The sequence below is a fragment of the Carlito syrichta genome, unplaced genomic scaffold (assembly GCF_000164805.1).
Source record: "Carlito syrichta isolate Samal-C Ts95f unplaced genomic scaffold, Tarsius_syrichta-2.0.1 Scaffold287364, whole genome shotgun sequence".
Lineage (NCBI taxonomy): Eukaryota > Metazoa > Chordata > Mammalia > Primates > Tarsiidae > Carlito > Carlito syrichta.
In genome coordinates this window covers 46,763-59,933 of record NW_007231460.1, presented here as the reverse complement: position 1 = coordinate 59,933, position 13,171 = coordinate 46,763, and the positions used below count along the sequence as shown (strand labels likewise).

Genomic DNA, 13,171 nt, shown 5'->3' with positions numbered 1-13,171 from the left:
GTGGCACGATCACGACTCACCGCAGCTTCGACCTCCTGGGCTCAGGTGATCCTTCCACCTCAGCCTCCTGACTAGCTGAGACCATAGATATGCGCCACTACGTCCGGCTAACTTCAATTTCTTTGTAGAGATGAGATCTACACTATGTTACCCAGGATGGTCTCGAACTACCAGGCTCAAGCAATCTTCTCCCTTCGGCCTCCGGAAGTGCTGAGATTACAAGGTGGGAGCCACCGCGCTCGGCCGCCTGTCAGTGATGTATGCTCCTGGCTGAGAGTTACGCGGTCAGGAGGGTACGGTGGCAGAGAGGATAGAACGTTTGCTTGGGAGCGGAAGGAACGTTGAACGCAGAAACAAACTGTAAATAACTTTGTATCCCAGCAGGCACAGAGACGAATACAAACAAGGGAGGCTGGGCATTCAGCCACGCCCCCTTTCTGGGTTGGCAAGGCAACTGATGCCCAAGCCAGCCAATCGGTGACATGCTTACCTGTGGGGGGGCAGAGACTCAACGAGAGCCAATGACACCTGGGGTAGTGGTTCTACGGGCCAATGGGATGGGCGACGGGGCGGGCCTTTGGTGAAGGGACGGCGGTGGGAAAGATGGCGGCGGTTCTGGGACCCTCTGGGTGGTGGCAGCGGTGGCGGCGGCATTTGCCGGCACGGGAAGGGTCCAGCATGTTGTTCCTTCTCCTCTTGTTGGGGTCTGGGCAGGGGCCTCGGCGAGTCGGGGCGGGTCAAACGTTCGAGTACTTGAAACGGGAGCACTCGCTGTCGAAGCCTTACCAGGGTGAGGCGCCCGGGGCGAGGTGGTCGTGCAGTGGGAGGGCTCCGCGATCTGAGCTTATCGGTAGAGGCGGGGGCGGCGGAGGGCTTCTTGGCCCTGAGGAAACTGCGGGCGGTGGACGGGGGCCCACGGGGACTCCGTCTGCGTTTGAGAGCCACAGGTCCAAAGGGCAGTGGTCAGCTCTCCGTCGCCCCCTCCCCCAACCTCTGGAAGTTTCCAGCATGTAGAGCCAGGGCTCACGGGTGCCGCTGGTGCTAGGCTCAGACGAAGGGGAGCTCGGACTTGGACAGGAGGAGTGTTGGAAAAGGAGAGACCTGAGACTGGGGAGGAGTGATTGAGGGCCACTAGCAATCAGCCGGACTCGGGATGAACCTGTGGATGTGCTAAAAATGCAGGAGGAGGAACTGGGGTAGAACTTGGCCAGAGTGAGAGAGAGAAAATTCTGTTGCCGGGTAGAACAGTTGCTCTTGTCCAGTCTTGGGGCCTTCTTGGTGAAAGCGACTGGTTAGCTCTGCTAAAGGTTCACAGACCCTAAGCACAGCTTATCCACCAGAAAATTGATACAGTGGTTTAACTAACAAGTCTGTTTCCCCGCTGAGACAGCAAACAACTCCAAGTGCAAGAGAGTATACGCTCCTACTGAGGGTAGTCAGATGCATAAAGTGCCGCCTCTGTGCTGGTATCTTTGCTAATATTATGGGTTATACAGACACAACATTTTCAGTCTTCAAGGAGTTTAGTCTGAGGGGACAGGGAGAGGTAGCTTCGCATTCGAAGGATTATTTATTTATTTTGAGTTGGATTCTCACTCTGTGGCCCAGGCTGGAGTTTAGTGACACGAGCACAGTTCACTGCAGCCTCGACCTCCGGGGCTCAGGTGATCCTTCTCTTCTGCCTCAGCCTCCTGAGTAGCTGGGACTACAGGCACGCATCAATACAACTCATTTTTTTTTTAAATAGAGATAACGTCTCGCTATGTTGCCTAGGCTGGTCTCCCACTCCTGGCCTCAAGGAATCCTCTTTTCTTGGCCTCCCAAAGTGCTAGGATTACAGGCATGAGCCACCGTGCCAGACTGAAGGATTGTTTAAAGAAAAGGTGTGATTAAGCCCAAGAGGCCTGAGGGTCAAACTCTTTTTGGTATAACTGGGGACATTTTTTTTTTCCTTTCATGATGCTAAAGTTTCCTCACATATAAAATGGGAAGAATGGATCTGAGCTATGGTTACTGTGGCATGCATAAAGGAATAGTTCTGATGAGCTTTAGGGTCTTCACCTGACAAGGGCAGCTAGAAAGATGGTAAGGATTTAAGATTTGAGTAACATAAGGTGAGAGTTGAATGACATGAGAGGGAAAAAAAATGATGACTTCAGCTATCAGAGTCTCTGTGGTGGCTTTCTGAACATTGGTGTTGAAGAGTATGAACTGATCTCCTTCCTCCCTGTAGGTGTGGGCACAGGCAGTTCCTCACTGTGGAATCTGATGGGCAATGCTATGGTGATGACCCAATATATTCGCCTTACCCCAGATATGCAAAGTAAACAGGGTGCCTTGTGGAACCGGGTGGTAAGAATCTCTCTCCCTCCTGTGTTGATGACCCAGAAAGTCTTGAAAAGTTCAGCAGTGGCAATATTGACTTAATTTTACTGTCTATCCTCAGCATTCTGTCTTTTGTAGATATCAAGGATCTTTATTTCTGAGATTATCGTGACCTTCATAATAAATCAGATATTTAGGGAAATGTTCTCTGTTGCCCTAATTACAGCAAATAATTCATTTTGAGTGTGTCTTCTGAAATGCCTTTAACTCCTGATTGCCCTGATAGTACTTAATAACATAACTCCTATTTAACTACTTTGCTTTGCAAAGTAGAAGAGCTACTCTGATCCCAGACTTCATCCCAATATCCCTCCCACCTTGTTATGTTATTTTTCACATGAAAGCCCTCTGAGCCACTGGTCATTTTATTTGTCCTTCTCTGGACCTTTTCTAGCTACATTGTATTCCTTGAGATGTGGCAAGAAGTGAATGCAGTATTCCTGGTGTGGCTGCACTGTGATTTTGTACAAGTGTAAGATGATGCTTTCTTCTTAGCTTCCAGGGCTCTTTCCAATCTTTTTTTTTTTTTGAGTTGGAGTCCCACTCTGTCACCCAGACTTGAGTGCAGTGGCCGCTCCCGGCCACCACAGCCTCGACCTGCTGGGCTCCGGTGATCTTTCCGCCTCAGCCTTCCAAGTAGCTGGAACTACAGGCGCGTGCTACCACGCGTGGCTAATTTTTGATTTATTGTAGAGATGAGGTCTTGCCAAATTCCCCAGGCAGGTCACGAACCCGCGGGCTCAGGCAATCCACTCACCTCAGCCTCCCAAAGGCGCGGGATTACAGGCTGAGCCACTGAGCCCGGCTCTTTCTAATCTTTTATGATCACTTTACTTTTGGGGATGACCTTGGCATCATTTGATACTTTTTTTTCTTGAGCTCTTGTAAGCTAAGAACTTGCTTTTACATGATTTTTCTAGGGAACCTCAGGAAAGAGAACTATTTATTTTGTCTCTTCATTTTCTGTGGCATAGAATTCTAAAGGAGCAGATGGGTAAAAGAAATTTCTTCATGAGCTGTCTGCAGAAACTGGCCCCTTAACCCAGATTGTAGTACTAAGCTCATTTTTGGACACGGTGCAGAGCATTGTGTTCTGGTAGAAGAGGTAAAGGGCAGTTCAAAGACTTGGGTTCTAGATCGTGCTCTGTCCTGGACTGTGAGCTCTAGGCAGGTTATTTAACCTCTTCGTTTCCAGTTCTCCATCTGTCAGATGAGCTTCATAATGTCTGTTTTACTTGCATACCAAGGTTGTTGTGAGAGTAAAATAAGACAATAGGCATAAGAAGACTGTGGAGATTTAAGATGGTTACAGACGTATATATTGTCATATCTTACACTGTTACAAGTTTCCTTGATGGGGGCTCTTGAGGATTACTAAACGATATGTTCAAGGCTTAGTACTTTGCTGCTGTCTTGCTAGGTCTCCATACAACTCTTTAACAACTATTCTAGTCTACCATCTAGTTCTCTTTCCCTTTTCCAGATTCTTTGATCCCTATATTCTCTGTTTTCTAGCTATCACAATGAGCTGTGAACTTGTTTCTGAGTTATTTGAATAGGATGCATTTGTTCGAGCAGTGGTTCTCAAATTTGGTTATCCATTAGAGTTGATGCCTGGGTCCCACCCCCAGAGATTCTGATTTAATTGGAATAGAGTGCAGCTTGACCATTGGGATTTTAAAAAGCTCCCTGGGTGAGTCCAACGTGCAGAAAAATTTCAGGTCCACTGTTAGACATAGCCCCAAGCAAAACTGTATGTCATTTTGTGTAAGGAGGTCAAAAGTCAGTGGCAGACACCTGTTGTTGGCTCAGTGTAAACTTCTCTGGCCCTGCCGTCTTCCCAGGGGCATAATGCCTACTTACTGGCTGTAGGGCAGCTTCCTGCCACTGAATTTCAGTCTTTCTCTGTAATAGAAATGAAGTAGCAGAGAGATAAGAACCTGAAATGACAAGACAGGGACTGAGGTCATCAGGGCAGAGTAAGCTGTTGGAGATTTCAGGGTTCCTTGCTGAATGCAGAAGTACTCAGCTCTCTTTCATTTTGACTATGTACTCCTAATACTAACACTTTTAGAAAATATCCCAGAAAATAGAAACGAAAACTGAAAGTGATCTAGCAATATGTTGCTCAAGAGCCAGAACAGTTTATTTGGAAAGCCTCTGACTGAACCCTGCCAGTTTATCTGCTCCTTCTTCCCTTGTTTCTTCACTGTGGGCCTTTAACCAGAAGCCTCGCTAAACCAAATAACTAGTCTGGTTTCCCCTTGAAACTGTTCAACTGTTTGAAGTACTTAAACATCTACTTGCCTCCATCTCCATTTTTACCAGATTTTGATAAAAATTCAAAAAAGAAAAACAAGGGTCTCATTATTATCTTCTGGCAGTTTCTCTCGCCCATGCCAGCTCTGGCATGTCTCCCATTCTTTCTTCTTTCTTTAATAAACTTTGTTTTGCAACTTAAAAAAAAAAAAACTCACCTTCTTCATGTTTTCCCAACAGAGACTATCCCTGTGGTGGGTATGGTATTCTTTGGTACATTTGTTCTTCTTAGCCATGGGCATGGGGATTTGGGGGAATGTAACTTACCCTTCCCGCGGGAATTCTAGCTTGCCCCTCAGCTTGACAGAGGGCCAAGTCTATCTAATTAGAGTTGTTTATTGTATCTGCTAATTATTCCTGGAAACCTTTGCTTAATTACTTAGCTCTTCTATTATAATGAATGAGGCTTTGACCTTTCTTTAAGTCCAAGTTTTTTAGTCTTTCTATCTGAAAGGTGATCTTATGTTGCAAATGAATATTAATTCACTTATCTATACTCTGTAGGCTAAGATACTCTGCTGGGTGGATGTAGGCTCACGGGAGTCTAGGTTGGCATAGTCTTATCTTTTCTAACTTTGCAGTACTGTTCTGTTTCTCTTGGGAGATGTTGAAGATAATTGAGAAGTTTTTTTCATTTTTTTATATTAAATCTCTTAAACAGTTGAATGACTTAGTCCATTTAATTGTATGATGTAAACACACAGCAAGTCTTAGATTTTGGTTTTAACCTGTAGCCTAGTGTTACCTGCATTTATGTTTTCCAAGTCTATAGCCTGCTGACGATGGCTTGAGAGCTTTGCATTTCACACTCCTCATTGATTCCAATGTCTTTCTCACTTTAGCCATGTTTCCTGAGAGACTGGGAGTTGCAGGTGCACTTCAAAATCCATGGACAAGGGAAGAAGAATCTGCATGGGGATGGCTTGGCAATCTGGTACACAAAGGATCGGATGCAGCCAGGTATTGGGACCCTGGGTTGCTCTTGTGTGGGTGTGAGAGGCTGCTTTCTCATGTGCCCTCTTTTTGAAAAAGTTCCTTCCTCACAGTGTCAGCAGTTTTCCCTCTCCCTTGATGTCTGTGGATGAACACTGGCCTGGCTAGGCTCTAGAATGGGGTCTGAGTCCTAATGAGCTGCTGAACTCAACTCATCCTGGGGCACTTGCTGCTTGTTAGTTCCTTCTGAGATTCCCTGTGAAACCACCTGGCCTGTTGGCTGGATGAAAGCACTGGCTCTCCCAAACATTGATGATTGGGTGAAATGATTTCTTCTGGGCATGTACAATGAACGATTTTAGCACTGTTGAATCAAGAGAAGAGTTATCTATTTTTTCTTGTTGTGTGGAAGCCATTGCTCCAAGTAGATGGCAGGCTTAACCTGATTTAACCTTATCTCTTTTGCAACAAGAAGTATGACTTGGGAATTCAGTTCTCTCTTGGGGGCATACTCTTCACCAAGTGCTTGTGAAGCAGCATTCTGTAGGGGCACCTTAACAACCAGTTTGGATCAGGGAACTGCCATCATGGTAAATGAGGTTGCAGTGGCCTTCTCTCTTTCCCCTGCCTTCAACAACAAACAACTGCAGATATTTACTGGGCACTTGGGACAGGCCATGCACTGTGTTGGGTACTTTTACATGCATTTTCTCATCGTAAGAGAGGTCTGAGAGTCATTTGAATTTCACCTTTTCCTCCATCATAGTGATATGTTTTTCCTTTATCAACTCTTGGCTTTATTTCATTGTGCATCATCTGTTCTCTCTCTCTAGGGCCTGTATTTGGAAACATGGACAAATTTGTGGGGCTGGGAGTATTTATAGACACCTACCCCAATGAGGAGAAGCAGCAAGAGGTAATGGCAAGTGTCAGAGCTTAGGTCAGCTGCACTGACATCACAGTTCTTTGCCTCTCAGGAATGTTGTGCAGGAGGGGACAAAGGGTACCATGAGAAGTTCTTGGTCTGTTGAACTTCAAAAGTTAATGTTCTTGTCAGTATTTTTTTAGAGAGATAATTGTTTATGCTTGTACAGTCCTTTGGGAATAGTTGTCTTGAACAGGGGCCTTTTCTTTAGTGTTAATAATGTTCTCTTGTGCACATTAGGTAAAATTGAGCATGCTTGGCTGGTTGGTGATTTGGCTGCAAGAATAGCACCAGAGCAAACTGAATTTATGTAACTCAGCTCCCCAACTTAATCCATCACTGCAGTGCTCGCTTTTGCAACTTGCTCACCCTTTTCAGCATCTTTTTCTTCCACCTGTTCTCAGATCTGAACAGCAGTTCTCCTTGCCTGTAGAAAAGACTATAATTAGAAGAAAGTTTGTGAAACCAGCATTTTGTTGGAACCTAGTATCTGGTTGTTGGCAAAGCTTCTTGCTTTTTGTTAGTTGACCCTGAGGGTTCTTCAGTACTTTCTTCTATCGACAGCAAATTTGTACATTTTCTGTCCTATGGCATTGCAATCAGATGGTGGGGAAATTATTATCACAGGTTGTTGCTGGGCATCCTATAGCTAAGTAATATTTTGCAAGGAAGACAGGATTAGAAATGGAGACAGAGGTCACATTATTTTTTTCCCCAAAGGCTTATTATGAAAAACTTCAAACTTAAAAGAAACTTTGGGCCGGGCCCGGTGGCTCATGCCTGTAATCCTAGCACTTTGGGAAGTGGAGACAAGAGGATTGCCTGAGCCCAGGGGTTCGAGACCAGCCTGGAAAACTTGGCAAAACCTCGTCTCTACAATACATCAAAATATTAACCAGGTGTTGTGGCACGTGCCTGTAGTTCCCGCTACTGGAAGGCTGAGGCAGAAGGATTGCCTGAGCCCAGCAAGTTGAGGCCGCAGTGGCTGTGAGTGCCATTGCACTCCAGCCTGGGCGACAGAGAGAGGGTCATGACTAGATTTGCAGTCAGGCTGAGGAAATAGGAGTAGGTAGAAATGCATCTGAAGGAGATGTCAGCTATAGGGCTTGATGGGAGTTTTAAACCGTTTTCTTCGTTTCTCCCAGAAGCAAATTGTACAGATTCTTTTAGCTTCCATTTCACCATGAGATAGTAGTAATTCTGATTTGAAAGGGTAGAACTAATGGGTTTATTTCATTTCATTTTATTTTATGTTTTTTGAGTCGGAGGTCTCCCTCTGTCACCAAGGCTGCAGTTTAGTGGCATGATCAGGGCTGACAGCACCCTCAACCTCCTGGGCTCAGTTGATCCTTCCACCTCAGCCTCCTAAGCATCTGGGACTACCAACAAGTGCTGCCATGCCTGGCTAATTTTTTTGATTTTTTTTTTTTTGTAGAGAAGAGGTCTCACTGTGTTGCCCAGACTGGACTCATTGAGTCAGAGTCTCACGCTGTCACCCAGGCTGGAGTGCAGTGGCACAATCATGGTTCACCACAACCTCGAACTCCTAGGTTCAGACAATGCTTCTGCCTCAGCCTCCTGAGTAGCTGGGAATACAGGCATATGCTACCACAGCTGGCTAATTTTTAAAATTACTTTCTAGAGCCAAGGTCTTGTTTCGTTGCCCAGGGTGGTCTGAAACTGCTGGACTCAAGCGATCCTCTTGCCTCAGTCTCCATAGTGCTGTGATTACAAGCATGAGCCATAGTGCCTGGCCTGATTAATTTATTTTGTAAGGAAAGTAATGCTAATTAAAATAACTGGTCTCAGATAGAGTCGGGCCTTCTTTTTTTTTTTTTTTGTAGGGACAGAGTCTCACTATGTTTGCCCAAGCTGGTCTTGAATCCTGGACTCAAGCACTTCTCCCGTCTCAGCCTCCCAAAGTGCTGGGATTACAGGTGTGAGCCACTGCACCTGGCCTAGGAACTGGGATTACAGGTGTGAGCCACTGCACCTGGCCTAGGAACTGGGACTTCTTTTCTGGCTAGCTATTGTGGTTCTCACCTTCAACTGCTGTTTCAATTACCTGGAAAGCTCTGAAAAATATTGATGTCTAGGCTTCAACCCCTAAGATTCTGATTCAGTTTGTCTGAAGTGCAGTCAAAGCACTTATTTTTTATTTTTTTCTTTTTCTTTTTGAGTCAGAGTCTCACTCTGTCGCCCAGGCTGGAGTGCAGTGGTACACTCATGGCCACTGCAGCCTTGACCTGCTGGGCTCAGGCAATCCTTCCATCTCAGCCCTCCAAGTAACTGGTACTACAGTTGTGTACCACCACGCCTGGCTAATTTTTTATTTGTTGTAGAGATGAGGTCTTGCCAAGTCACTCAGGCTGGTCTCGAATCTCTGGGCTCAGGCAATCTTCTTGCCTCGGCCTCCCAAAGTATTGGAATTACAGGCGTGAGCCACCGTGCCCAACTTTTGTTTTTGTTTTTAAGTTGGAGTTTCACTGTATCACCTAGGATGGAGTGCAGTGGTGCAATCACAGCCACTGCAGCCTCGATCTGCTGGGCTCAGGTGATCCTTCTGCCTCAGCTTTCCAGGTAACCAGAACTACAGGCACATAGCACCATGCCCAGCTAATTTTTTGATTTATTATAGCGACAAGATCTCACGAAGTTGCCCAGACTTGTCTTAAACCCTTGGGCTCAGGCAGTCCTCTCAACTCGGCCTCTTGAAGTTCTGAGATTATAAGAATAAGCCACTGTGCCCAGCCTAAGCTTGCTTTTTTAAAGTTCTCCAGGTGATTCATATGTATAGCCAGGGCTGAGAACCCCTGGACTAACATCAGGTCCTTGTTTTCTTATAAAACTAAGTTTTTTTTGTTTTTGTTTTGTTTTGTTTTTGTTTTTTTTGAGTTGGAGTCTCACTCTGTCGCCCAGACTGGAGTGCAGTGGCCGCTCCTGGCCACCGCAGCCTCTACCTGCTGGGCTCCGGTGATCCTTCCGCCTCAGCCTTCCACGTAGCCGGAATTACAGGCATGCGCTACCACGCCCGGCTGATTTTTTTATTTATTGTAGAGATGAGGTCTCGCTGCCCAGGTGGGTTTCGAATCCGTGGGCTCAGGCAATCCACTCACCTCAGCCTCCCAAAGGCGTGGGATTACAGGCTGAGCCACCGAGCCCGGCTAAAACTAAGTTTTAACAGCTAATGAAATCAGTTCTTGTTATTAGATAGTTACTATGTGCCAGGTACTTTGCAAATATTCTCTTAATCCTCACCAAACCTTCTTATATTCAGTATTTTTCTCATTTTACCAGTGATTAAATAAAGGCTTAGAGAAGTTCAATGTCTTGTTCAAGGTAATAGCCGATATAGGATAGAGCACAGGTCTACCTGATCCCAGAGACCATGGTTGTTTTTTTTTTTGAGTTGGAGTCGCCCAGACTGGAGTGCAGTGGCCGCTCCCGGCCACCATAGCCTCGACCTACTGGGCTCCAGTGATCCTTCCGCCTCAGCCTTCCAAGTAACTGGAACTACAGGCGCGTGCTACCACACCTGGCTAATTTTTTGATTTATTGTAGAAATGAGGTCTCACCAAGTTGCCCAAGCGGGTCTCGAACCCGCGGGCTCAGGCAATCCACTCACCTCAGCCTCCCAAGACATGGGATTACAGGCTGAGCCACCGAACCCGGCGGGACCATGCTTTTAAATAGGATGTTCTACCATCTTGCATCCATTTTTTTTCTCCTGCCAGGTTGACTTTCTTGAGAATGAAGACATTTATTATTTTCATGTGCCCTCCTATGCATTTTCAATCCTTAGAGCTTATATTCAGTCTAGAGATTTTATAGAAAATATCTTCTTTTCTTGTTTTCTTTTTTTAAAAAGAAGGATTTATTGAGAGGACAGAAAAGCTCTCACAGTGTAGGGGACCTGAAGCGGTTGCCCTAGTATCCTCCTTTCTACATCCCAATAAATATCATACATAAAGGTGCCAGGCATTGTTCTAAGCCCTTTTGTACATACCGTTTACTTATTATAATGCTTTTGGGTAGATGATACTATCTCTATGGGTAAGAAACTGAAGAAAAGCCAGGCACAGTGTTATGTGCCTATAATCCCAGTTACTGGGAGGCTGAAGTGGGAGGATTGCTTGAGCACAAGAGTTCGAGGGCAGCCTGAGCAGCATAGCAAGACTCTTGTCTCTTTAAACATAATTTTTTTTTTTTGAGTTGGAGTCTCACTCTGTCGCCCAGACTGGAGTGCAGTGGCCGCTCCCGGCCACCACAGCCTCGACCCGCTGGGCTCCGGCGATCCTTCCGCCTCAGCCTTCTGAGTAGCCAGAATTACAGGCGCACACTACCACGCTTGGCTAATTTTTAAATTTATTGTAGAGATGAGGTCTTGCCAAGTTGCCCAGGCAGGTCTCGAACCCACGGGCTCAGGCAATCCACTCACCTCGGTCTCCCAAAGCGCTGGGATTACAGGCTGAGCCACCGAGCCTGGCCTAAAAATAATTTTAAAAAAACAAACAAACTGAAGCTCATGGAGAAAGTTTATAAAACTTGTTAGTGTCACACAAGCAGTGAGTCTGACTCCAGAGACTCCAGTCTCATTATTTTGGGCACTTAAGAAGCGGGTGACAAATACTGTACCTTTTGAAAACTTGCAAATGACTGTGGTATGTGTACAGAAAATGTACTGGACAAGGAGGACAAAGAGCAGGCAGCAGGGTGTTGAAACAATTCATGAAATTCCTCAAGGTACTTGTAAAAACGTTTCTCTGGTTTCTTGTTCCTTTGTCACCAGAGTGCACATGACCCTGTTACTTAACTTACTTTCTATCACATTAGTTCATGGGGAAATATTGGGAAAATAATAGTAATTCACTTGAGAAGGGGATGAGAGAATTCAGTATATAAGGGGAGTTTAGGCTCAGCACTCTGAAATCAGGAGATTATGCAAAGATACAGATACTTAGCTTCCCCATCAGCAATAAAGTGATTGTAATTTAGATGGGTTAACAAAGAGCTTCAATATTTGGGAATACAAGATACTATCTGTGCCCAGAAAGATTGCCAGAACAGAAATAGCTGTTAAAATATTAATTGAAGAAATAAACAGACTGGGCATGCTGGCTTATGCCAGTAATCCCAGTACTTTGGGGGGCCAAGGTGGAAGGATTGCTTGAGCCAGGAGTTCGAAACCAGACTGGGCAACATAGCAAGACCTTATCTCTGCAAAAAAATAAAAAAATCAGTTGGGCATGGTAGCATGTGTCTGTAGTCCCAGCTACTTAGGAGGCGAAGGTAGAAGGATCGCCTGAGCCAAGGTGACTGAGACTGTGGTGAGCCATGGTTCTGGCACTGCACTCCAGCCTGGACAACAGAGTGAGACCCTGACTCAAAAAAAAGAAATTGGAAACCTGGATAGACCTATAACAAATGAAAGTATTGAATTAGTAATAAAAAAATGACCCATAAATAAAAACCCAGGCTCAGATGGCTACATTAGTGAATTTTACCAAACATATAAAGTAAAATTGGCCCAGCATGATGGCTCAGCCTGTTAATTCTAACACTTTGGGAGGCCAAAGTGTGTGGACTGCCTGAGCTCACAGATTCAAGACAAGCCCAGGCAACTTGGTGAGACCTTGTCTCTACAATAAATGAAAAAAAAATTAGTCAGGCGGGGTAGCGCATGCGCCTGTAGTTCTGGCTACTTGGAAGGCTGAGGCAGACAGATGACCAGAGCCCAGCAGGTCGATGCTGGGGTGGCCATGAGCGTGCCACTGCACCCCAACCTGGGCAACAGAATGAGACTCCATCTCAAAAAAAAAAAAAAAGAAAAAAAATTAGCTGGGTGTAGTAGTATGTGTCTGTAGTTCTGGCTACTTGGAAAGCTGAGGCGGAAGGATCGCCTGAGCCCAGCAGGTCAATGCTGGGATGGCCATGAGCGTGCCACTGTACCCCAGCCTGGATGACAGAGTGAGACTCCAACTCAAAAAAAAAAAAAATTTGCCGGATATGGTAGTGTACTCCTGTAGTTCTGGCTATTTGGAAGGCTGAGGCAGACAGATTGCTGGAGCCCAACAGGTCGATGCTGGGTTGGCCATGAGTGTGCTACTGCATTCCAGCCTGGGTGACAGAGTGAGACTCCAACTCAAAAAAATAAAGTAAAATTAATACCAATTTTTCTTAAGCCCTTAGAAAAAATATAAGAGGAGTGGACACTAACTCATTCATCCTATGAAGCCAGTATTATCTTGTTATCAAAGCCTTAGATAACATGGGAAAATTACAGACCAATATCTATTAATATAGACACTCGAGAATATTAGTTAACCAGATCCAGCAACATATAAAAAAAGATTATGAATCATCACCAAGTGCATTTATCCCAGGAATTCAAGCTTGGTTTGACATCCAAAAGTTAATGATAAGACATATCAATAAACCAAAGGATAAAAACCATGTGATCATCTCAATACATAAAGAAAAAGTATTTAATAAAATTGAATACCTCTTTATGATAAAACACTCAACAAATTAGGAATAGAAGAGAATGTCCTCAACCTGTTAAAGGGCATTTATTAAAAACTACAGCTAACTGTGTGTGTGTGTGTGTGT

At 45.1% G+C, this 13,171-nt stretch overlaps 1 protein-coding gene across 10 annotated transcripts in view; it reads left to right on the top strand.

Moving 5' to 3' along the window:
* Positions 1–551: 551 nt before the first annotated feature.
* The window catches only part of LMAN2L (lectin, mannose binding 2 like), a 34,053-nt gene continuing 21,433 nt past the window's right edge, over positions 552–13,171 (top strand). For 2 of the 10 annotated variants that reach the window (XM_008052720.2, XM_008052719.2), the window contains exons 1-4: positions 558–790; positions 2,234–2,352; positions 5,547–5,664; positions 6,471–6,553. In XM_008052720.2, coding sequence (XP_008050911.1) covers positions 604–790; positions 2,234–2,352; positions 5,547–5,664; positions 6,471–6,553 — 507 coding nt within the window. In that variant the 5' untranslated portion in view covers positions 558–603. Of the gene's footprint in view, positions 805–2,233; positions 2,353–2,779; positions 2,858–5,546; positions 5,665–6,470; positions 6,554–13,171 lie in introns of all 10 variants that reach the window. The other 8 variants (XM_021709821.1, XM_021709818.1, XM_021709822.1 and 5 more) reach the window with 6 other exon arrangements.